Genomic DNA, 24,190 nt, shown 5'->3' on the forward strand with positions numbered 1-24,190 from the left:
AAAAGACATACGGTGGCTGCAGCATCCTTGATCCACAGTCAGATGTAATCAGTTGAGAAGATCCCGGAGAGTGGGACAGTAACAGGCAGCAATGATGGCTGCCTAATAAATTGTTAGAAACTACAGATACACACCTCCAGAATGATCAAGTCATGACAAAATCCAAAGCAATCCTCAATGAATCCAAGAATCCCTCACACAGCCACTCAGCTATTTCAATACTCCAAGAGAAAAAACTTAAGGCTCACATCCTGGTGATGATAAACACTAGCACTGAAGGAAAAGCAAGGACTGTTGCAATTACTATTAAAGAGGATGAGAGGAGAAGAACAGGGAACAGGGAAAGAGAGAGAGATAGGAATTTTCTACATCAGTTGCATTTCTGAGTTTTTTCCACATTAAATATTACAGAAGTATTTCCTTAACCCAGTCATTCTGTTAGTCTGAAAACTTAACTTCCTCAAACTAGTTTTCATTTTAAAATTAAGTTCACTAAGAGAACTTCTACATTATGCTTAGAATAAGAAATGTACTTGCTTTCTGGTAATAAAGTGGAACTGAAGTCTTACGCGGAACAATATGGCATAAACAATGCAACCATGAAAGCTGAATTATTCTACTCCTCTATTAACCTCCCAACAAACAAAAGAATCAATTAACTGTAATTTTTATTCATTCTATACCTTCCATATTGGAAATTCTTATAGTTCAGCATAAAAGTTTCTGAGTTTTAAGCAAAGATCTAACAGTAATTTAGCCAACAGAATAAGGATGTACATTTTAACATGACTACTGAAAAAACTGCTTTAATGAAACACAGTGTATCTTCTGTATGTCATGTAATGTCTCACCCATATAATGTTAGGTGATACGCTACTTTCAAAGTAGTAAGCAGGCATTCCTGAAATTTGCTAGGGTCAAGATTCTTCAAATTTCCTGACTCGAAATGAGTTTTGAAATTCAGACTGAATATTCTTCATTACTAAGTCTTTTGAGTGAAAACACTCAAAATGTTGAGCAATTCTGTTTGTTTCACTTCAATTTCTAGTAAATCACATTAGAGAAAAATAAAAGTGGTCTTTCATTGCATTATTACAGACAGTGGAGTCAAAACTTCTGCTTGCACCATATGTATGATCACTACACATACCTTTTTTTCTGATGTTAGAAGGAACCGATACTGCTAGCTTTATCTATTTTTATTAGTAGTAACCACAAAACATAGTTGATTAACAGCATACCCAGTTTCATTATCTTTAAGTACAAAAAGAGAAAGTCATAATCTGTTCTAAAGAAATCCTGAAGTCTGTATTCAGGCATAAATCCTATTAAAGAAACAATGAGTTCTTCCAGAGGAAAACCAAATTTGAGCTATTTTATCATTTAAACGCAGATGAGTTTAGAAAAAAATAAAAGAATAATATAAGAATATAAGAATTTATAATTCTTATAAAAGAAAACTTCTTTTATATTACCAATATACCCTTCCCTCCATCTCTTGATCTGAAATGGATCAACCAGTATCTCTTTGGATACCTGTTTTTATTTTTTAGGTTTTTTTTAATTATCAGTATTAGTCATAGAGGATGTCAACTGCAAAGTCCCAGCAAGACAAGACTCAATTATACTGGATTCTGTGCAGCTATATAGTACATGATATAGTACCTTCTGTGACACATTTAAAGCACATCAATGACACACATAGTACTACATGAAAATAAACACACCTTTACAAGATTACTTGTAACAATAAACACGATTTGCTGCTTCTCAGTTACAAGATAGTCCAAATAGAGCAGACCAGACACAAACGTGATAGAAGATTAGAAATAAGGATGTTATATGAGGCAGCTACAGAGTTTGCTTTAACCTTTTCAAGTAACAGCAGGTGAAAAGAACAAGGACATTTGTGGGAAAACTCAAGCACAATAAGTCTTCAGGGTTAAAGAAGAGAAGCTCAACTCTGGCCATGTTAGGTCTATTCAGAAAGATTACATATTGAAAACCACTCCTTCCCTCAACATTACACACACATATTTAAAAAACAAAACAACAACAACAAAAAACAGCATTAAGACTACTAGAATTTCAATAACAACATCTTTGGCTAGTATTAACATTGGGCCAACCATTCCACTCAGGATAGTGAGGATGTAAGGAGTAGCAAGCATCTGGGTCATAAGCAGGAACATCCTTAATTATGTTTTTTGTTCATGCATTAGCTAAAGAGAAAAACATCAGCTGCAAATCTATCTCTCAAAAGCACCAAGTCAAGCTGTTCTTATTAAGTACTTCCCCTTATTCCCACTATCCCCAAGAGCTTTGAAAAGACAGAAATAAATGAAAATGTTTGCAAAAAACAAGATTTCCCATCCAATGAATTTATATACAGAATCAACATTGCAAATTCAATTCAGTTTTCTAAGAACTTGTTATTTTAAAATGCTTTAAATATATTCGATTTCTTCTGTTTTTAAAAGGCCATCCAATAAACTTGTCAGCAACTTACCATGCAGAAAGAAAGAAGATGGGGATCAAACACTAGAATATCATCTACCATCTGGAGAAGCTTAACAAGTTATATGAATTGGTGGTATTTGAGCCCAGAGCTCAATCACTAAAAAGTATGTAATGTTTGTCCACATATTCAACAATTTTCATCTGGTGACAGAAATTCCATGAAGAAATGTTAGAATATCCGCAATAAACTATTTTAGACACTACATTTCTTACATTCAACACCACTCTAATGCTTCACAATTTATATAAACTACTGACTTATACTTGGAAAAAAAAAAAAACAAACAACAACAAAAACATTGAGAGACTCTGTAAACAACTACATATCTGGCCCTTCTTTAAATACATATTTGAGGACTGTATTTTGCCTAGAACAGGCAGGATCTGACAAAGATGTGTGTGTGTGTGTGTGTGTAGGGGAACCGAAGGAGGTGTGCGTGTCTGTAAGGGAACAGAGACCAGCTTCTAGACAGGAAAAAAGGAAAAATAACACAAGAAAATGATTTAATGGAAAACTTCATAATTTCTTCACTTTCATATTACCTGTAGCACTTCAACATCAGAAAACATTTTGAAACTTAGAAAACTGATGCCCATTGATGGCTTTAATAATGCTACAAGATGGATTTGGTTTTCATTACAGCCAAATATCCAACCTTTTCTACATCACTGCATACATCACCAAACAGGCTAGAACCACAAATGAGTTAACAACTAAGCATTTCAACTTAAACTGACTTAGTACTCATGGGAGAGATCTGGACCTTATAAAATGCAGTGTTAAGTAAAATACTCAGAGGTATATGATATAATTAAAACCAACCAGCAAGCAAACAAAAAAAACCCTAAGATTCTCACCTATTAACAAATTCATCTTCCACTGATGTCCAGGGTGGCAGAAATTTAACCAAAATGATACTTCTATCAATTTAGTATAAACAAGGCTTTTTGTTTATCTAACTGGTATCTTTCTGTTAATGTAACCTTTACCTGCTTTTAACCATTTTAAATTGAAGGTGGATGACAGAGTACGTATTTTGACAAAAAAATGAATCCATATGCACGCCCTGAAAATGTCTTACAAAAATGCTAACCACTGAAGGCAAGCTTGCAGGTTTTGAGCAGATGTGAGAGAGTCTATGACAGACATAGAATTCACACATAATAATGAATGTCTGACTGCTTTCTCATAACCAGGATTAGAAGCTGACAAAAAGAGTGAGTTACATTAACCAAACTAAGTAGCCTCTTTTTGTAAAAGTAAAAATGGGATTGGTATTATTCTGGACTTTAAAAAAAATGGCTCAACATTCCTTGTCATCTGTTATCAATTCCAAACCACAATCAACTTAATACTCCTAGGATTCTGTCTATCAAAGTTTTCTGCATTTTCTGTACCACAAACAAAATGCTATTTCAAAATAAGCAGAACTGCCTTGGGAATCTAAAATGTATTACATCAACAAGAAGACTGGAAAGATATGTAGGTCGAAACAAAAATAGTGCCACCTATTTATTTCCATGGAAACAATAACAGATACAAAGAGCACAATAACACTCTTTGATAGAGGAAATTCTCAACTACAAGACACTATTTTTCAAGACAGTCACCACCAGTAGTTACGCTCTTTTGCCAGAGATGAACAAGAGCCTGCAAATTATGTCTGTTCAAATCTGTATGAGCAGAGGTGACTCACACCCACCACTGCTGAAACTCACTACGTGTTTGCATCCACTGTTTGGACTCCATAAATACTCAGAAAGTGTCAAGGAATGTCAACAGGTGCCATTTTTTCCACATGGAGGAATTAAATTCCACATCTTTGCTTCATATGTACTTCCATGTCAGACGTCAATTTGTCAGACTGCCTCTCTGCTGCAATCTGTCACATAGCAACAAAGTGTAATGGAATACTGGTGGGAAGGTTCAACTTCTACTGCCATACCACCACCATCTGCCTCTGACATCATGGGTCAACATAATAAAATAGGAAGCATTGCTTTCAGAACAGCCCTTTGATTAAGTTTCAGAAATGTCTTAACGCAGGCTAGGGTAGTAGCCTGTTTTGAAGAGATCTGGGGAAAAAAATCCAAACAAACAAACAAAAAAAAAAACATTCCTCTGAAGTATTGAGAATTTTTCTCTACCCTAAGAACTGAAATGAAGGATTTAAAGGAAAAACTTGTTGCTGATACAAGTCTACCCAGCACAGAAGCATAATTCAGGTCCAAAAAGATCTTCAAGATCAGCAAGTCCAGTCATCAAACTGACTTATTGAGTTCCATGGCTACAGCATTTTCCTTAATCACCAGGCATTCAATATCAGCACTGGTCAAGATGTGCAGTGGTTGGGATATTTCTTGTTTGACAGGAGCAGTACTGTTGGATGGGGAGTCAAAGACATAAGAATTTGCATCTCCCTTTTTCAGTGCAAGTGCTCTTCACAGAGACTAAATCAATCCTTGGTTGTATTGCTGTTCTGCCAGCTCCTACTGAGCAGGTGCAGAAGAGCCATGGGACGAGCTTATCTCAGCAAAATCTCTTTCTAACTCATATTTATGTCCATCCCTGACTCAGTGGCACCCCAGGTCACCCACATAAAATTCTCTAACTTAAGAATGTAACTCAAATGGATTACCTAATATCTAATGGTCTAAGGCACTACAATTCCAGATTACAGTAAAAATACCTCAAGGCAACTCTCAAAGCTTGGCCAAGCTGGAGGCCATGAAGGACTAGAGGTACAGAAAGAACTTTCTTCCCCAAACCTCTGCTTCTAACTGAGCTACCCTAAAGGTACATTTAGATTAAAACAGGTAAGGACCATCACCCCAAATACTGAATTCTTAATTAAGAGTTCATCACTGTGCTCTGAGATGGAAAAAACAATAACCAAACACCTGTTGAAACAAAGTTACAGTGATTTCAAATATCCCATTAGCACAGTTGAAAAAGAATATGCTATCACCATACTAATACTGGCATTCACAACACGCATGACACTTTTAGAGCTATCACATCTAGTGACTCAAGATTTCATTGTAATTGTCATGTGAAACTACAGCTAGGTTCTGTGACTCCAGTTACCAAGAAAGCTTACTTGCTCTCCACCAGCAGATCTGTAGAAAGAACTGAAAGATCAAAAGCAAGAAAAAGTCAGATGGGTTTAGAAAATAAGAGTTTAGAAAGTAAAGGTGAGGAGAAAAGTAAGAGAAAGAGAGAGATGCAAAAACAATCTCTCATAAGTAGCAGGCTGATGTTCGGTCAGTGTTCAAGTAAGGACTATTTAACATGAGAAAATCTTCTTCCCAGTCTTACTTCTCAGCATGACATCATACAATATGAAAGATTCCTTTGGTCCACTAGTGACAGATGTCCCCTCCCAGGCTCTGCCAGCACCCAGACAATTCACTGCACTGGAAACAGAAGGAGTAGTGTAAGAAATAGAGGCAGTCTAACACTGTGTAAAGCTCTGTTCAGTAACAGCTAGAACACTAGTTTATCATCAACATTGTTTAGGTCACCATAATAAAATATAGCACCATATGGCGTTCTGTAATGAAAAACAAGTCCATCACAGCCAAGTTACATACAAATTTAGATGAAAAGACCACTAGCACTTAAAGCACTTGCTAACACATAGGTCAGCTACAGGTGAGACAATCCAAATACTTCAAAATACCTGCAGAGAACTACAGAAGGCAGATACACACCAAGTTATCAGAGGACCAACCCAAACTACCCTATGACTTCAAACATCCTAGAAATACCACTGAATATAGTAGATAGTGTTTTAGCTCCGGATATGTAATCAACTTAGCTAATACACCTACTGAAATCAACAAAGGATAACAAATTATACCACATTAAGGTTTTTCCTGAACAAAAGATTCTCAAGCATGTCAAGAAGACCAGCTCTCTTCTGCAGAAACAAAGACTGTTCAGAAACAGAATCCTCTCCATTCATCAACCCTACAAAATCAGATTTCAACAGCGCTAAATCTTGCATTTCTCATGTTCAGGAGTACACAAGAAGTTCAAGGTAGGACAGCTTTTAAGCAGACTTTAAGACCAGTCTAAAAGTCAAGCCCACTGCAATAAGCATACAGATTTCAGGAATTCACCTACGCAAGTGATCTAGAAAAAGAGGTAAACTTGATAAAATATTACAGAAAATATCTACAAAACCAGTATCAAATGCACTTTCATTGTGTTAAATATGCAGTGTAGCCACTGAATATGCATTTCTACTACACACAAGCTCACACAACCCAGTCACATTACCAAAGACACTGTGGTTCAAATCTTAGAGAAGTGTACTAAGAGAAATGACAAATGCAAAGCAAAACTATTTCTGATTATTTTCTAAATCCTGAAATAAAAAATTGGACTTGCTTTATATCTAGAAAGCAGAGTCTAAGTGTTAGTGATGAAAAAATAATCTAAATGTATCTACTGCAAAACATAGCTTTTCCAGTATAAAGTGTTTCACCTTTTAGTTTTTTCTACTACAGGACATTTTAGAAAAGACTTCACATCTTGTAATTTATTATAGTATTTCAAACTCCGCATGTACATTTCACTATTCTAGATATTCAAGTTAAGTGCATTTCAGTACTTCAGAAATCATCTTGACAGGATGTCTCTTAGATTATGGGACACAACTGAAGGTACTTCTCCACAGCTTCTATTTGTGTCAACAGCACCTAATAAACACTTCTGCTCAGGACACTTCTTCATTATTTCTCTAGCCATCCAGAAGAGCATTATGTCAGTTTCAAACATCTCAAAAAACCCGTTTTCTATCTGTTCACGATCCAGTTCACTTATCTGCAACCTATATTAAAACTTCTATTAATGAAATGACATTCAGTTATCTAGTTGCGAAAAAAAATAACTCTAAAGTAAAACCTGTACCTTCTGTAAAGAAAAGCGGTATGGAAAACAAACCCTTCTTTCAAAATTTTCACTCAAGTCTACTGCAAATTAGATGTAAGACAGGAACTCACACACTGGCTAACTGTAACCTTCAGATGTTAGTTTCCTTAGGTTTTCCATACAGCTGCTAGAAAGAGAAGATATCTGGAGAAAAAACTTGAAAACCACACAATGAACTCAAATATAAAGTAACTTTTTCAGCAGTACATTTTTGACTAAATCTCCACAAAATAGTAACAGCTTATTTTGTATCAATATTTGAGTTTAACAATTTTAGGCACTCGATTTGGTATTTTTTTTTTCTGCGTGTTCTTGTGATAAATTTTTAAGGGCTTTGAGAAAGTCATTATCACTTCTTGTCACCAGCCACTTCTCAAACTAAAGAACTAAGAGATTCCACCGAGTAGGGCAAATGAGGGCAATGACAGAGCCTTTATTTGAGAAATAGGTGCTATAGGAAAAGATATCAAAAGGAATTAACTCACCCCTCCCAGTAACAGCTTGGAGAAAGGGATGAGCTGAGGAATGTGACTCTCCCCCATTAGTACAGTAGCGCCACAGAAGAGAAAAGGGTTGGGTAGAAGAGGGGAGACTCAGACTGCATGGAAAACGGATGGCTCCAGACCCCCCCACTGCCCACTCATTGGTTCAGGCCGTGACCCTGAAATTCCATTACACACTCTCTCACACTTTATCTAGAATTTGATACTTTCAAGGCAGGCTTCAGTGGAAAAAAAAAAATCCACATTAATTCTGTACTTTCTTTTCTAGCAGATAAAAGCAAACAATACTATTTTAAGTTATTTATACAGAGTAAACAAAAAATAAGCATAGCATGTGTTTTTATCTCTAACTTACCACAAGCTTACTACATTCTTCCATAGCCTAAGTTACATAATTTAACTCTGTTTTTGTAAACTTTCCAGTACACACATATATCTGTTCAGTGGCACTATACATAGTCCAGTGTTACCCGAAATTAATTCTAACGACAGATATCCATCCTGCAAATAACCCAATACTTCAAATAACAGAAGCTGGTAATAGTTCCATGTGATTGTATTAAAGAGACAAACCTTAGTTAAGTGCCCTGTCACAATAGGAAAACATTAGTCATCAAGCCAGATCATTCCAACTATGTCACTGTCCACAAGTACATAAATTTTGCTTGGAAAGTTTATACCAGGTATGTTCAACACACATTCCATGGGCTGTGTGCAGCCCAGCAACAGCTTGCAATGTGGTCTGGCTCTTGCCAGATCACCATAACAGTGGTTCTGCCCTTCCATCTGAAATAAAATTAAAACCATTTACTGATGATGATAATCTATTGAGAGAAATTTAGAGAATACATATGCTAAATTCAAATTTTATGCTTTAATGATAGGTGAAAGTATTGATAATGCAGATATAGCTCACCCTGTCATTTGCATGAGAGGTACTGATAACAAATGCAATATCACTGGAGAAATGTCTTCTTTGGTACCACTGAAAATACAACTAAGTCTCTTTATTTGTTTGATGCAGGAAAAAAACTCATAAAAGAAATTTTCTTTCACCTTTGTCAACAAATCTGATGTACCAACCATGGTAAAGAGGGACTTCATAAAAGTAATAGATGATGACACAATTGCTACCAGCAGCTCATGTTTGATGAAATACCACAGGATCACACACCAGGAAAATCAGTCTGCAAAAGCATTAAAAGTGGGGACTGAATTATCACCAGTTCCAGGAGATGCTTAAGAGTATGGATGCTAATTATGGGGACTTCTTTTTATTTTTTTTTTAAGGAAGATGACAGTTAGGGTAAAATGCTGAAAAGATTTTATGATTTGTGAAATGCAAACAAGTCCTTCATGGAATCAAGAGGAAAATTTGTATGTGAAGATGGGGATTAACATGAAGACGAAACGTGGAGATTAAAAATGACTCGTAGATTAAGCATTTTTGGTGTATTTGATCACTCACTCAAATGAGTTAAACACCCATCTCCAAGATGAAAAGTGACTTATCTGCGCTACATTTCAAACCACAAAAGCATCTGAAATGGAATTTAAGACATGGCAAGGTCAAGTTATAGCAAATGATTTCATGCACTTAAATACGCTGGCTACACAAAGTCCTGTGAACAATAAAAGATACACAGCCCTGCATTCCATTTTGATAAATCTGAGAACAGTTTTCAAGATTTCAAAAAGATCAATTTTTGATATATTTGTAACTCCATTTTCAGTTGACATACATTTCCTGCAAATGTTCAAATGGAATGTATAGAGTTGCAATGAGACATTCAACTAAAAAAAAAAAAAAAAGGTAGTCTCTCTTTACCAGTCTTTTATAAGACCTATCTTACTATAGGAAAATACACCTCACTTCACAATCACACCTTATTCGTGTCATCACTTTTAGGAAATATGTATACTTCTGAACAATTACTGTCAAGGATGAAGCATAGAAAGAGTAATATGTCATCAAAAATTTCTGACAAACACTTTCAGAACTAACTATTGCAGCAACTTCCATCAAACTAGATACTGACAAGCTGATTTCACAGAAACAGGGTCAAATATACCACTAGATTTATGTTTTTGTTGCTCTGATTTTTGTTTTAATAAAAAATACATTAGAAGTAAGTTTTGTTACTTATACACATTAACTATATTATACATTCTATACGTAGCCCAAGACAACTACTATTCACTCAGGTAAGCCAAAAGGTTGGGCACTCATGGGTTATACTGTTAAGAATCATCACCATAAGCAGAACATCAACTTGCACAAATTATGTTTTTTAAATAAATTTTAAGTAACAGCAGAGATTTTGTGTCCAAGATTAACTCTGTTCCAATAGGAGAGTTAATATTACTAGGATTCATCAGCCACTTACATTTCCATTGTTGAATCACATATGTCACAAAGACGGAAGAATGGTGAAACACTGCACCATTAACTTTAAAAGGGAAATTTAAAAGTTACAACAATTAAATAAAAATAAAGCTAAAAAAATACTTCGTTAGGTGGTTTTCATGATTTGTCTTTCCATAACAGCCAGATCTCAAATACATCATTTACCAGCTTCGTGGTCACAAATTACACTGTCTACAGCTCATTCAAGACCAAAAAAGGAAGAAAAATTGTAAGGAAATATCCTCAACTGGCATCCTGGTGCTGAACAGACCAATTACCATAAACTTTTTTTTTTTTTTAAGAAAAAAAGTTTTATACTGTAGTATTATTAGCAGTGTAGAAAGCTGTTTCTACTTCCACTACAATCTATGAAAAAAATACAAGAAAACTATTGTGTGGGTGAAAGTAACATGAATTCGGCTGTTCTTCAATTAGTGACAAAAAGCCTCTCTTACACAGTAAATAAAATGTACTTATTAGTTGATCCTTGCACTGAAAGAAAAATTGAAGTTATCACTAGAAAATGTAAAATCCAGATGAAAGGGACATACAGGTGTTTCGAGCACACAACACAGGAAGAGAAAGACATCTGAGTGGATGCCCTGGATAAGCCCGCAGAAAAGAACATTGCATCTTATGCGAGACATGGAATAAAGAAACAGACAGCTTCAGATTGAGCCTGTCTTGCTGCAGTTAATCTACTTTCACATCTTAAGTCACTACTCTCAAATGGAGATAGTTTCCTTTCTGCTTTCACTTAGTATCTCTTCTAAACAAGTCTCTCTAAGATTTTATATAGTCAGTTCCTCTGGACAGCCCCTGTTAAACTTTTTAAAAATCCATACTAACTAGTGGATCAACTTGTCTGGCTGCCAGGAGCCCAGCAAGCAACTCTCTCAATCCTTTCATCAACAGGAAATAAGGAGAAAATAAGACAGAAAAGTTTGTGGGTCAAGAAAGACACCAGGATATCAGTTATCAGTTAACTATTATCAGGCAAAAGAGAGGAAAACAACAGTGGCATACCACTTGACTGTCAGTGACTCCAGTTCATTTCAACATACTAGCATGTCTTGCACGGTAGCACTCACTGGTGGCTTAACTTCATTCAGACCAAGATAGTTCACTGCTAGCCACTGAATTTTCATACTATCCATATGGGTCTGTTAAAAGGTGAGTGAGTCTTGCTGATTATTCCTTGGCTTTCCAATTGATTATTCTTTGGCTTTCCAACTATTAATTAGCTTATGGATGAGAATCAAGTAGTCTTGGTTGGTGAGATACTGCAGCCAGTGCAAAGCTGTGCAGTAATCAACACCTGCTTTCCCTCTCCTCTTAGAAATACTACAACAGAATGGTCTTCTGAGAGATCAGGAAAGGTTTTCCTGAAAAGAGATTTTCTTCATGTTTTCAAAGCAGACTAGCCACTTCATCCATCACTGTTTTTTTGTTATACTGGCCATTACTGCCAGTGTTGGCACACAGTGAAGGTGCAGTCCATACAAATTTCCACCACATAGTCTGTGAGCACTTGACATCACCTGGAATCCTGACCTCATTGTTCAGGTCAATATTATACATCAACACAGATAATTCACTCAAGTCCTGGATACCTTTCTCCATGGTAGTCACTTGCCTTGTTAATATACCACATCTTTCTTTTTGGAGATGAAAGAAATAGCTTCTTTCTTATACTGTTGTAGAGAAAATTCCTGGAAATCTTCCCATTCTCTTTTCTTTTTTCTTTCTGCAAATAGATGAATAAACTAACACAAGCTATAAATGCATGAACTAATACATACAACAATGCAGCATAAAAGCAACTGCTGCATTAACTACCTGTAATTTTTTTTTTCTTATTGTTGTTTGCTAATTGTGTAGTGCTTTGCTCTACAATTAGCAATGAGGTTCAAGTAAACATGGGCAGGATATAAAGAGTAACATTAGAAAATGCTGAACTAATCTGAGCTACATTACAAAGCTATAATCATATACGTGACCATTTAGGAACATAAGAGCTCTGTCATTTTTAAAGTCAAGACAAAATTTCTGCTTGCTGCAATTTCTTCTGAAATTCAATGTTTCTTCAGTATAGACAGTACAAGGAACATTTGGAGTTATCTGAGGTATTTCCAAAATAAAGACTTTTAAAACCAGTTTTTCTATAATGTTCTTTTTCTCTGTAAACTAGAGTACCAAGCCATAATTTGAGCAAGCATGTTATTGGCTAAATTGTTCAGTAAGTGTTCCAGAAAACCAGGACAGCTGTTAGTTGTTTTAGGAAAACATAAGAAACAAAATTAAGAAGAAAAATAATAAGCACCAGGCAAAAACAAGCTGTAAACTCCAAACTCAGCAGATTACTATGAGTACACTTACAGGACAAAGCTGTCACACAGCTGACCAACCTGCCACTGAGCCTAGTGCTCTACGAGCAGCTTGCATTAGTTTAAGCACTGTTGAAGTCTAAAGTGAAAAGAGGACAGAACCTAGTTATAGTCTACCTCTGATGGGATTTATTTAGGGCAATTAAATGCACTTATAGTGACAAAAATATTTACAAGGCACTAAAGTATTTTCATTGGTTATTTCGGTCTTCAGAAGGGAACTGCGAAGTAGTACATTAACTCTATTCTCAATTCCTATGTATGAGCTGGAGCCCAAAGGACCAAAGTATGATCTGGGAAAGTACTATCCTCTCTGTTTGCTTATGCAACAGAAACTGGGAAGACAAAAAAGGAAACACTAACCACATTTGTACCTCTGTGCTACTCTTGCAAGTGTAGGTGAGTATTTCAGGGTTGTTAATTGAACTTTTTTCCACCTTTGCATTTTCATGCAGTCCACAACAAAAACTCATAAATGAAGTTTTCAAGGATTGGCTCTCAGGCCTGTCTACCTCATAAACCTCTGCCAGAAAAACTACACCAGCTGGAAATGTCAGCCATAAAGCACAAATCATATAACTAACTTAGCTGTGCTGGAAACAAAATATTGATATACACAAATTATAAGCCCCCTCCCCCCCCTCAAAAAAAACAAAAAAACAAAAAACAAAACAACAACAACAACAAAAAACCCACAATAAATAAATAAATAAAACAACCCGAAACATTTCTGTTGGCTTTATTCACACCAGACTCAAGCAATGAATTTTTTCTGGAAGAAAGATCATTTCTGCATTTCCAAGGGGGGAGTTTATTGGCAAAACTGCAGCAACTTAAAATGTTTCAGATCAAAGTGGTTTTTAAAGAGATCCAATACCCAAATTTTTTAAGCTGCCCTGAAAGCTAGTTGTAACACCAACAAAAAGGTTAACTATCCATATTCTGATATGTCTGATACATCTCAAGGATTTCTGAAAGAAGGTCTCCAAGGAACAAGTATACAAATCTGTCAATTAAAAACTGCCCTCCAGCCTTCTCTGGTTCATGTATACACAAAGAAAATAATTTCTCAATAGCGAAGTTCTCTTTGATGAAGCAATACTGAATAACAAATTATTGCACACTTGGATGTATTTGCTGCAGAGATATGCAATATAAGTTTAAGTAAACCATGACTGGTCCTATATGTTCACTGCAGAAAGGCCAATATTTTATTTATTTACCTTTAGACAAAGAAAGGCTAAGAAGTGACCTACAGCCAGAGAACCTGGAACAAAAGCAGAAGGCCTCTGAAGAGCCCAGCTGGATGTGTTAAGATGCATTTTCATAGAATCATGGAATCCCTAAATGATCTCTGGGCCAGCTGTAATGGGGCCTCTTCTGACTCTTAAAGGTCCCTTCCAACCCTAAGGATGCTATGATTCGATGAAAATGAATCCTAACACATCCAGCTAGGCTCTTCATTGACTTCTACATACCCCTTTTGATCAGTGCTACAGCATTAATGAAGAACTTCCCACATCCATAAAGAGCATCAGAAAGGAGATACAAAGAGACAGGAGAAGCAAAATACAGAAAGTGAACCAGAAAGCAGAAATGAAAGGATACAACTGCTGGCACGTCTCTGTGGTCTTTTTACAGAATTCCTCCTGTTTTCTCTCAGTTCACCACGTAAGAACCCATAATTTCAAACCATCCTCAAATCCACACTATTCTTCAGCAGACTTTAAAAATTTTCATCAACCACACTGTCATTTAGCAAGTAACAGTTAAATGTGAGCTTCTGTGGACAAGCCCTTTGAAGGAAACAAGACATTTGGCTTGTGGCTTTCATAGATTTTTGTTGATAGCTGAGGAATGGCAAGATTTAAAGGCTCTGAATTTCTTTCCACAGATAAAAGGGAACTACATTCTAGGACAAAGTTTCTCAATCTGTGGTCAGCAAAATACCAGATGGTGGTCCAAAATATCATCGTAAAGAATGTGTTTTTAAAAGTATGTATTCCCACATACGCAAGAAAGAAATGAGGAAATACAGAAAAAAATTAAACATTCAAAGTTTAGACTAACTGAATTGCGCCATAATGCAAAACCAGATGAGACATTTCACAAGATGATCCTTCCATTTTTAAAAGAAATTAAGTGATCCTGAAATAAAATATTGTCCTTCAACAATTAAGTTTGAAAACTTTTGTCTGTCTGTTCTACTGAATTTCCAACAAAAGCCTCCCAAAATAATACCATGCTCCTCAGTCCCTCCCCCTCTCTGAGTTCCCGAAGCTACTACCTGTTTTCTCCATATTCCCCTATGCTTTCTGTTTTTTTCCCCTCTTTATATACATCTATTAACATTGTCTACAGAAGCAACCAATACAGCCACTGAGCTCTTTCCCATCATTATCATAGGCAAATTCTGTTTCAGATATTCCAGCTTACTTCAGTCACCACTGCTGGAATATCGTAATTTCACTGGTTTAATTGCAAGAGCTTCTTTTCGTATACCCATCCGCTCATCTGTCACTTTTTATTTCTGCTAAGTTCCTACAATCTCTCCATACTCTGACTCCAAACACTGATTAAAGATATAACTATTCAGTCCAAGTCTTATTCACTCCTCAGTTATTTTCCCTTCCTATGTCCACATATAAACATTAGAATCATAGAATCATAGAATCACCAAGGTTGGAAAAGACGTAAAAGATCATCCAGTCCAACCATTCACCTATTACCAATAGCTCCCACTAAACCATGTCCCTCAGTACATCATCCAGTCACTCCTTGAAGACCCCCAGGGTCCGTACTTCACCACCTCCCTGGGCAATCCATTCCAGTGCCTCAACACCCTTTCTGAGAAGTAATACTTCCTAATGCCCAGCTTGAATCTCCGCTGCCGTAGCTTGAAACTATAGAGAGCAATAACGTCTCCCCTGAGCCTCCTGTTCTCCTGGCTGAACATTCCCATCTCCTTCAGCCTCTCCTCCAGACCCCTCACCAGCTTGTTGCCCTCCTCTGAACACGTTCCAGGGCCTCAATGCCTTTCCTGCAGTGAGGGGCCCAAAACTGGACAGAGGACTGGAGGTGCAGCCTCACCAGCACTGAGTACAGGGGAACAATCACCTCTCTGCTCCTACCGGCAACACTGTTTCTGATGCATCCTTGCATCCTTTCATCCCCCAGCTTGTGCTGGTAGTGGATGTTACATCGACCCGGACAGAAGACCTTGCACTTGGATTTGTTGAACCTTACAAGGTTCTCTTCAGCCCATTGCTCAAGCCGATCTAGGTCCCTCCAGATGGTATCCCATCCCCCTGGTGTGTCACCAGCACCTCACTGCTTGCTGTCATCCACAAAATTACTGAGTTGTCCACAGTCAGCTTTCTAAACATACTCAAAGTTGTTTTTCAAGCCAGACAAACAGACAATAAATCGGTCCTTACATCTTAACAAGAAAAAGCCATTCAATAAAGAATAGTATGCAGCTTGGGTTTCATTAACACTATTTAAATAGGATACCTGAATTCCCTTCACTAAAAATTAGTCTGATCTCAAATTTCCTGTATTACAGCTGCCATTAAATTCACCAATGTCAACAAATTAGGAAAAAAAAATATGTTAAAAGACTCGACTAATAGACACATTTTCACATAAATTTTCTAACACCTAACTTGAAAACACATTTGCCTATGTTCCTCTGAACACTCATCACTCTTCCTCAGTTTAAAAACAGCAGCTTTTAACAGTTTATTTTCCCAAAGTTTACTGTTAGTTACTAATTTCTACAACTTCTTGCTTCAAAATCAAGATGCAACCTTTAAATGAAAGATGCTGATTATCATACCTATATTCAAATTCTTGACATCTATTACTAAATGCTGCATGGACTACTACTTTTTTTTTTTTTTTTCCCAAAATGATTCCTTATGGAAGCCTTATAAGCAACACACTGAAGCTGAATGAAAATAGTTATTAGAACTAACAACAGTAAAAACTTAAACTACACAGGAATTATACACATTACTCATGTAAAAATTGGAAACAAGGTTTTGCCTTTAAAATTGAATTAATTATGCTATGTGTGGTTAGAATGCTTAAATACTGCAGAGAACAGTAAGACTTTAGAATTTATCTTCTCTATCTTGACAGTTCTATTCATATATTAGAAAGAAGAACTTATTTAACTGATTGAAATGGATTAAGAATAACTTTGAACATAGCACTGTATTGGACATCTGAATATAAAAACATTTTTCATCAACAAAATACATGTCTGCTTCCACTGATTTTGATATTTTGACAGATTCTCAAGTTCTTGTTTCCAGCTTTTGGTTGTTTGCAACTTTTGTTCTCTTACAAGTTTGGTAGGGCCCTTTTATCGCTTGATTTTTGGTTTTTTAGATTTTGAAACACTTTATGACACAGAAAGAATAAAATAGATGCTCAGTTCTTGTTAACAACTGAGGAAAATCACATAAAACCACTCAGTTTGTTACTGAGATGAATACATACAAGACAAGTTTCCTTGGAATCTGGGCTTTTTTTTCCATTTCTCTTATTTTTCTTCCATTTTCTTTTTTTTTTCATGTGTGTATCTGTGTGTCTGTGTGAGTGCGTGTGTATTGTGTATATATATCTGTGTGTGTGCAAAAATTAGATACAGATTTCCAGCTTCTCAGGAAAATTAAGTTTGCATACCAGCACAGAATATCCCTGGGACTTCACTTCGGAATATAACAGTTCGTACTTTCTTATCAGATTTCAAAGCATCCACAGCTTTTGACATCTAAAGAGAAAAGGAGGAAGGGAAATAACCAAACACTTTTTAAAGTATTTAATTCCAGTACTTCACCTTCATATTAGAAACTATTCTTTTCACTTACCATTTTTAAAAGATTTTTGTTAAGTGCATTCTTGGCATGAGATCTGTTTAACCCAAGCACCACAATTCCTGGAGGGGAAGAAAAATTGTGTCACTGTTACAATACAGAAAAATATAACATGCGCATACATTATTTCAATTTCAGGATTCTAGAAGAAACATACTAATATAGTCACTTACCTACTAAGTTTTAGAAAGAAAAAAAAAATGGACTTAAGTTTTTCAATGTTGAACATTTCAATGTTCAACTGAAATGATGTACTTTAAGTAGTAAAAATCTAACACTATCACGCGGTTACAAGGGCTGAATCTTAAACCACGGCATGCTCAAATTTCACATTTGTGCACGAAGTGCTGACATGTAATCAAGCAAACTAATGCACTGCTTCCATTTTTAGACAGCCTGATTTGAGAAACTCCTTACAGCAAGAAGTGCTATCACTGCTAAGACTAGCAGTTCTGACACAGATAGATGAAGACACACAGAGAGAATGCTAGCAACAATACACTAGAGCTTCTGTTTAAAAACAATAAAACATACAGAAACTCTCTCTCAAGACACAAGCTCAGTGCTAGGCTACACAGCTTTGATCTCTCCCTTAGTCCAGTTAGAGATCAGTTGGCTAAATGACTGATTACACATACACTGATCCCTGTCATACAAGGAGCACAAACTGCTTGTCCTTATTCCTTCTCCCTTAGCTTAACAGGCATGATAATAAAATGGAAAAATCCCAAGAAGTTTATCCAGATAATAATCTTTTAGACAACTGTTACCTGAATGTATTACAATTTCCCAAGTTCTAGAAAGAAAACTGAAATTGATCCAGTCTTGTTAAGGCCAGGATTTTGTTTTCAACTGGAGAAAACAAGGCAAATGAAAAGAAGGCAATGGACTAGCACTGGAGTGAAACTGGGACCAGGAGTGAAACAGAAAAAGGGAGCTCCCTTTATCTCAAACAAAAATGCCCACAATGTTGCCATCAATCTACCAGGAACTCAGTATTTGCCTTGTATATTTATTACCACAACACCGAGTTCTGCAAGAACAATCTCTATATTTTCTAGCTCTCCTAGTCACCTTAGGAGGCTGTCTTGTTTCCTAAGTACATACTATTTCTTTCACAGAAACATGTCATCCCAAAGTGATGACCTATTAGTGTTTAATCCCACCCCCGTTCCTCCTGAATGGAAGTGCCTACATACACACAGACTGTTAAACAGAGCTCCTGCTCCTCCGGCAGTTACCAATCTGAAAACAAAATCTTCCATTCACCAGCTACCATGCCCAAAGCTCAGACTAAAATGATTAAACCGAAGCACACTTTGCTCTTGCTTGCTCCCACAGTCCAATTAATCCTTATTAAGAAAGAGAAGAGCCTAGCTGATCCAAAAAATCTTCATTCCTTTGTTCTCTAAAACCAAACTAAATTCATCAACACAACTGCAACAGCCCTCAATCAGCATTCAAACAGAAATTCCTACATGCTTCTGACTGCAGCACTTTTCTACTGTCACAACTTGTTGTTCAGGATTATTCTGAATTCAAATACATTTTATCTTCATACACACAGATAAAGCAAAATCAGCACCATGTTTAAAAGCGACAAGAAGACAGATAACCTGGCACTGATTTTAAGCTCTAAGGCTGGTATACTTGCATATCCAAGTTAGAATAATGTGAAGACATTACCATCTCAAACTATTTTTCTAACTAAAAAGTAAGGTCCTTCGCAAAAGTATGTTTTTTCAATGGCAGCAAAACTCTTTTAGTTACCATCATCGGTATTAGAAAGAATTTCCAATTAACATTAAAACATATTTAGTAGTCTTCCTATGAAGAAGAGCCCCTTAAAGACAAACCATACAAGTTAAGTCATAGAAGTATCTCACCGCATCATAAACCTATCACTTCTGGCTCCCTTCCCTGATAAGTGGGAAGTAATTACCATTTTCTAAATAAGAGGGGGAGAAAAAAATAAAGCAATAACTGCAACCAGGAAAGCATATGAGGAGAACATGAGGCAACCATATATTGAAATGAGGCATATTAAACAATACTCCCTGAACGCTTGTTTGAGTCAGTTTTGTTCTAATACTTCATCACAATATTGTCTGGGCATCCTTAAGTTCCTTGGTTATTTTTAAAACTGCAGTAAGGCTTGGGAAGTTTTCCAGTGTATTAACCAATTATCAAAATACAGATCAATTGAGTACTTGCTCAAAGTTATATTATCAAAGTAGAAAAATAAACTTATTTTCATTTGAGTAATTTAACCCCCAGAATGTACTTTCTTCCCTCCCTGGCCTACTCCAAGATCTCCTTGTCACCAAAATCTGGAATACAACTTGCCATGTCAGTTTGCTGAAAACTCTGATTTAATTGTTGGGGCTCACCCTAACAGAAACTGTTGAAGACAAGTCTTCCCTGTTTTGGATATCTACGAGAATTTAAATCCCTGGTCATATGGGAATATAAATGTAAGTTAAATGTGTCCTAAACAGGACAAATCAGACACTGTGCAACACTGCAGAGTCCTACCAAACCTTCTGAAAAAAAAATAAAATAATATATATATATATACAATATACAAGTACAAATGTTATCAATAACCATTTTAACAATTATTGTTAGCAACACAGAATAGTTGATTGCACGTATTTTGAAAAACCTCACACCCTCATTTGATACATTTAACCATGGTTCACTCTTCTCAAAGTGCCCACGTATGGGCATACAAATATCTTAAAAAAAATTCAAAAAACTTATCTGTGAAAAGTAGTAAAAACTCGTCGTCACATTCACAAACAATTTATCAGAATAAATTATAATAATGGAACTCTGGTATCCTTAAAACATCAAGGAAGTTGCGGATACATTAGAAAGGAACAGGCATTCAGACAATGCCGAATGCAGTATTAATTTCCTATTTCTTTACTGGCAGTCATTTCCACATGACTCCAGAAAACTCTTTAGCAAATAAGGTGTGTCTATTACTCATCATACATATTAAAAATCAAATTTCACTCTAATAGCTAGATTTTCTAAGGGACTAAGATGACTACCAATGCTATGTAAGTAGTCTTGGACAGTTGGTATTATTTCTCAGCCGTTGGCGAATGTATGGGAACTGTTAGATCATGGCCTGAACCTGTGATTGAGCACCTGGTGGCAACTGGGCATAGCCAGCCCAAGGAAGCAGGTTATCTGAGCAACCGCAAGGGGTCACACACCCTTCCCTAACCTGATCTAAGGGCTGGCAACCACAAGGGAAGCATCTCTACTTGGAGACTGCCTCATTTGGAGTGTTTGGGAAGCCTTGATTCTTCAGAAAGGGGTGATTCCTTCTTTATAACCAGACTGCGACTTCTACATTTCCTGTGTGATCCCAAACTGGTTTGATGTAGCTCTACCTGCTGCCTCCTGTCCCAGCAAAGGAAAAGTGCAAGTAAATGCAATGAATGCCGCTCTTGCTACCAGAGCTGAGACATAATTTTTAATGTTAAAAAGAAAATTATAATTAAGTCACATTAAAAAAAAAGAGCAAAATTGTATTTTAGTGAGAAAAGGATACACATACATACATAGAAGAATTCTCCCGTAAGTAATTTCATTGTATTTCATTATGTTGGCCCAAAATACTAGAAGCAGATACTGGTGGTATGGCTGAACAGGTTGAACCTTCCCGCTATCATTCCATTACATTTTGTTGCTGGATGACAGATGGCACCATAGGGGCAGTCTGACAAAATGGCACGTGACATGGAAGAGTGTATGAGGCAAAGGGATGCCACTGAGTTCCTCCGTGTGGGGTAACATAAATAAATAAATAAAAAGCACCTATTGACATTCATCAATGTTTGCTGAGCAAATGTCCAAACTGTGGATGCGAGCTCAGTGAGGAGGTGGGTGGTACGTTTCAGCAGTTGTGACAGCAGGTCACTTCCACTAGAACGGATGTTTACAGATCACAGAATCACCAAGCTCGGAAAAGACCTCCAACATCATCCAGTCTAAATGTCCACTTATCAACATTTCCCCACTAAGGCACATCCCTTAGTACCACGTTACACATTTCCTGAACACCTCCAGGGATGGTGGCTCAACCACCTCCCTGGGCAGCCTGTCCCAGCACCTAACTACTCTCTCAAAAAGAAGAATTTCTCCTAATGTCCGGCCTGAATCTCCCCTGGCAGAACTTGAGGCTATTACCTCTCATATCACTAGATACGCAGGAGAAGAGCTAACCCCTACCCCACCACAGCCTTCTTTCAGGCAGCTATAGAGAGCCATGAAGTTTCCCCTGAGCCTCCTCTTCTCTACAGAACATTAAAGTTTCCTCAGCTGCTCCTTATAGGACACTGTGTCTGGGAACCGAAAGGTCCTGGACAAAAGAATGATCCTGAACTGACTGAAATAAAGTATTCTGACAGAGAGCATAACTGGATGACTGCATGACTAGAACCATGGGCTGCACGACAGTTTTGAGGAAAGCAGCATTTGCAGCTAGAGCTGCTTATCCTGTTTTGGTAGGAAGCTGACCTTGCTAGTTTATCTTGTTTTGCAAGCAGGTGTTCCACTTGAGCTCTGCATCACGCGCTGACCATGTGGATGGAGCATGCAAGTGGAAAAACCCTGTAGAACCTGGGGAGAACAAAAGCAGAAGGGAGGCAGTGGTGGATTCAAGAGAGGAAGAGTACACCTTGAGGCAGGCGGCATCCTTCTGACACCTCCTGTCAAATGTACTACTGGCATGTTCCTTATCTTTCACCCACTCAGCAATTCACCCGTCTCTCAAAGGTAGGTAAGTAATACTGCACCTGCTTAGGGAGTTTCTGTTTGACACTGAGATTATCTAGGGCAGATGCCTCCGTGTGTGTGTGTGCGCGTGCGCATCAAATAAAATTCATACCCCTCTGTGCTGCTCTGAGTATGTAGTTCGCTTGCCTCCACTCCCAAGACATCCTATCTCTCAGATCCAAACATACTCTGAAACAGACACATGCTCCAGACACCTCACCAGCTTCACTGCTCTTGTCTGAACATGCTCCAGAACCTGCAAACCTTTCTTATAGTGAGGGGACCAAAACTTAATGCTTGAGTTGTGGACTTAGCAGAGCTGAGTACAGAGGAACACTTCCCTGCTCCTGCCAACAGCATTATTTCTGATACAAGCCAGGATGCCACTGGCTTTCTTGGCCACCTGAGCACACTGCTGGCTCATGTTCAGCTGAGTAGCCACCAATACCCTCATATCCATCACCTACACAGTCTTCCAGCAACTCCTTCCCAAGCCTGTAACGTTGCTGGGGGTTGTCACGACCAAAGTGCAGGACCTGGCACTTGGTCTTGTTGAACTTCATTGCTTGAGCCTCAGCCCAGAGATCCAGCCTTTCCAGATCCTTCCTTTCCAGGGCCTTCCTATCTCCAGGCAGACTGACACTTTCTCTGAACTTGGTGTCAACTACGAACTTGCTGAGGGTGCACTAAATCCCTTTCTCCAGGTCATCAATAAAGATACTAAACAGAACAGACCCCAGTACTAACTCATCAGGAACACCACTCGTGACCAGTCACCAGCAGGATTTAACTCCATTCACCATCACACTCTGGGCATGGCCCTCCAGGCAGCTCTTTACCCAGCAAAGAATGTACTTGTCCAAGCCAGGGGCTGCCAGCTTCTCTAGGAGAATACTGTGGGAGACAGTGTCAAAGGCTTCGCTGAAGTCTGTCAAGGAGACAGGTTGGTTGCCTTTCACAAATCCATGCTGTCTGGGCCTGATCCCCTGTCTATCCTACACAAGCTGTGCGATCTCACTCAAGATGATTTGCTGTGCGAACTCACAAGATGATTCTCTCCTTCTCCGTCTCCAAGGTCAGGATGACAAGCCTGCAGTTACCTGCATCCTCCTACAAATGGCCTCAAGTTCTGCCAAGGTAAGTTTAGGTTGGATGTTAAGAAACACTTCTTTACAGAAAGGGTAGTTACACACTGGAACAGGCTCCCCAGGGAAGTGGTTGAGTAACCATCCCTGGATGTGTTTAATAGCCATCTGGATGTGGTGCTCAGGGACACGGTTTAGCAGAGGGTTGTTAGAGTTAGGGTACGATGGTTAGGCTGTCGTTGGACTTGATAATCTTTGAGGTCTTTTCCAACCTGAATAATTCTATGATTCTATAAATAACATCAGCAGCCTCCAGTTCTGTGGGACCTCCTCAGTTACCAAGAACGCTAACACATGATGAAAAGCAGACGGGCAATGAGATCTCTCCAGACCTTCAGGTGGATCACATCTGGCCCCATGGACGTGTGGTAGTCCAGGCAGAATTGTAGGTTTCTGACTGTGGGGGTTTATTCTACTCCCCATCTCAGGCTTCCAAGTCAGGAGGTAGAGTACTCCAAGAATAAATGGTCTGACTTTTAAAGACAAATGTAAAGAAGGCACTTAGAACATGACATGCAGGCTCTCATTCATCAGTGGTGACAATGTACACCTAATAGTTTTGATTGTGTTGAAAAATAGTGTTTTGTAGCCACGAATTTCCTCCATCAAACA

At 37.6% G+C, this 24,190-nt stretch overlaps 1 protein-coding gene across 12 annotated transcripts in view; it reads right to left on the reverse strand.

Annotated features, from left to right (window-relative positions):
- The window catches only part of AUH (AU RNA binding methylglutaconyl-CoA hydratase), a 95,252-nt gene that overhangs the window by 67,637 nt on the left and 3,425 nt on the right, over window positions 1-24,190 (reverse strand). For 11 of the 12 annotated variants that reach the window (XR_014939285.1, XR_014939284.1, XR_014939286.1 and 8 more), the window contains exons 2-3: window positions 17,634-17,701; window positions 17,449-17,536 (exon numbers count right to left, since the gene is read on the reverse strand). The exons of the other annotated variant lie outside the window; for it this stretch is intronic. Coding sequence is in view for 7 of the 11 variants with exons in the window: in XM_015849381.3 (XP_015704867.2) it covers window positions 17,449-17,536; window positions 17,634-17,701 (156 nt within the window). In the remaining 4 variants the exon portion in view is untranslated. The remainder of the gene's footprint in view (window positions 1-17,448; window positions 17,537-17,633; window positions 17,702-24,190) is intronic. 12 annotated transcript variants of the gene reach the window in all.

Source organism: Coturnix japonica, chromosome Z (genome assembly GCF_054131305.1).
Source record: "Coturnix japonica strain WE chromosome Z, WE-NBRP24, whole genome shotgun sequence".
Lineage (NCBI taxonomy): Eukaryota > Metazoa > Chordata > Aves > Galliformes > Phasianidae > Coturnix > Coturnix japonica.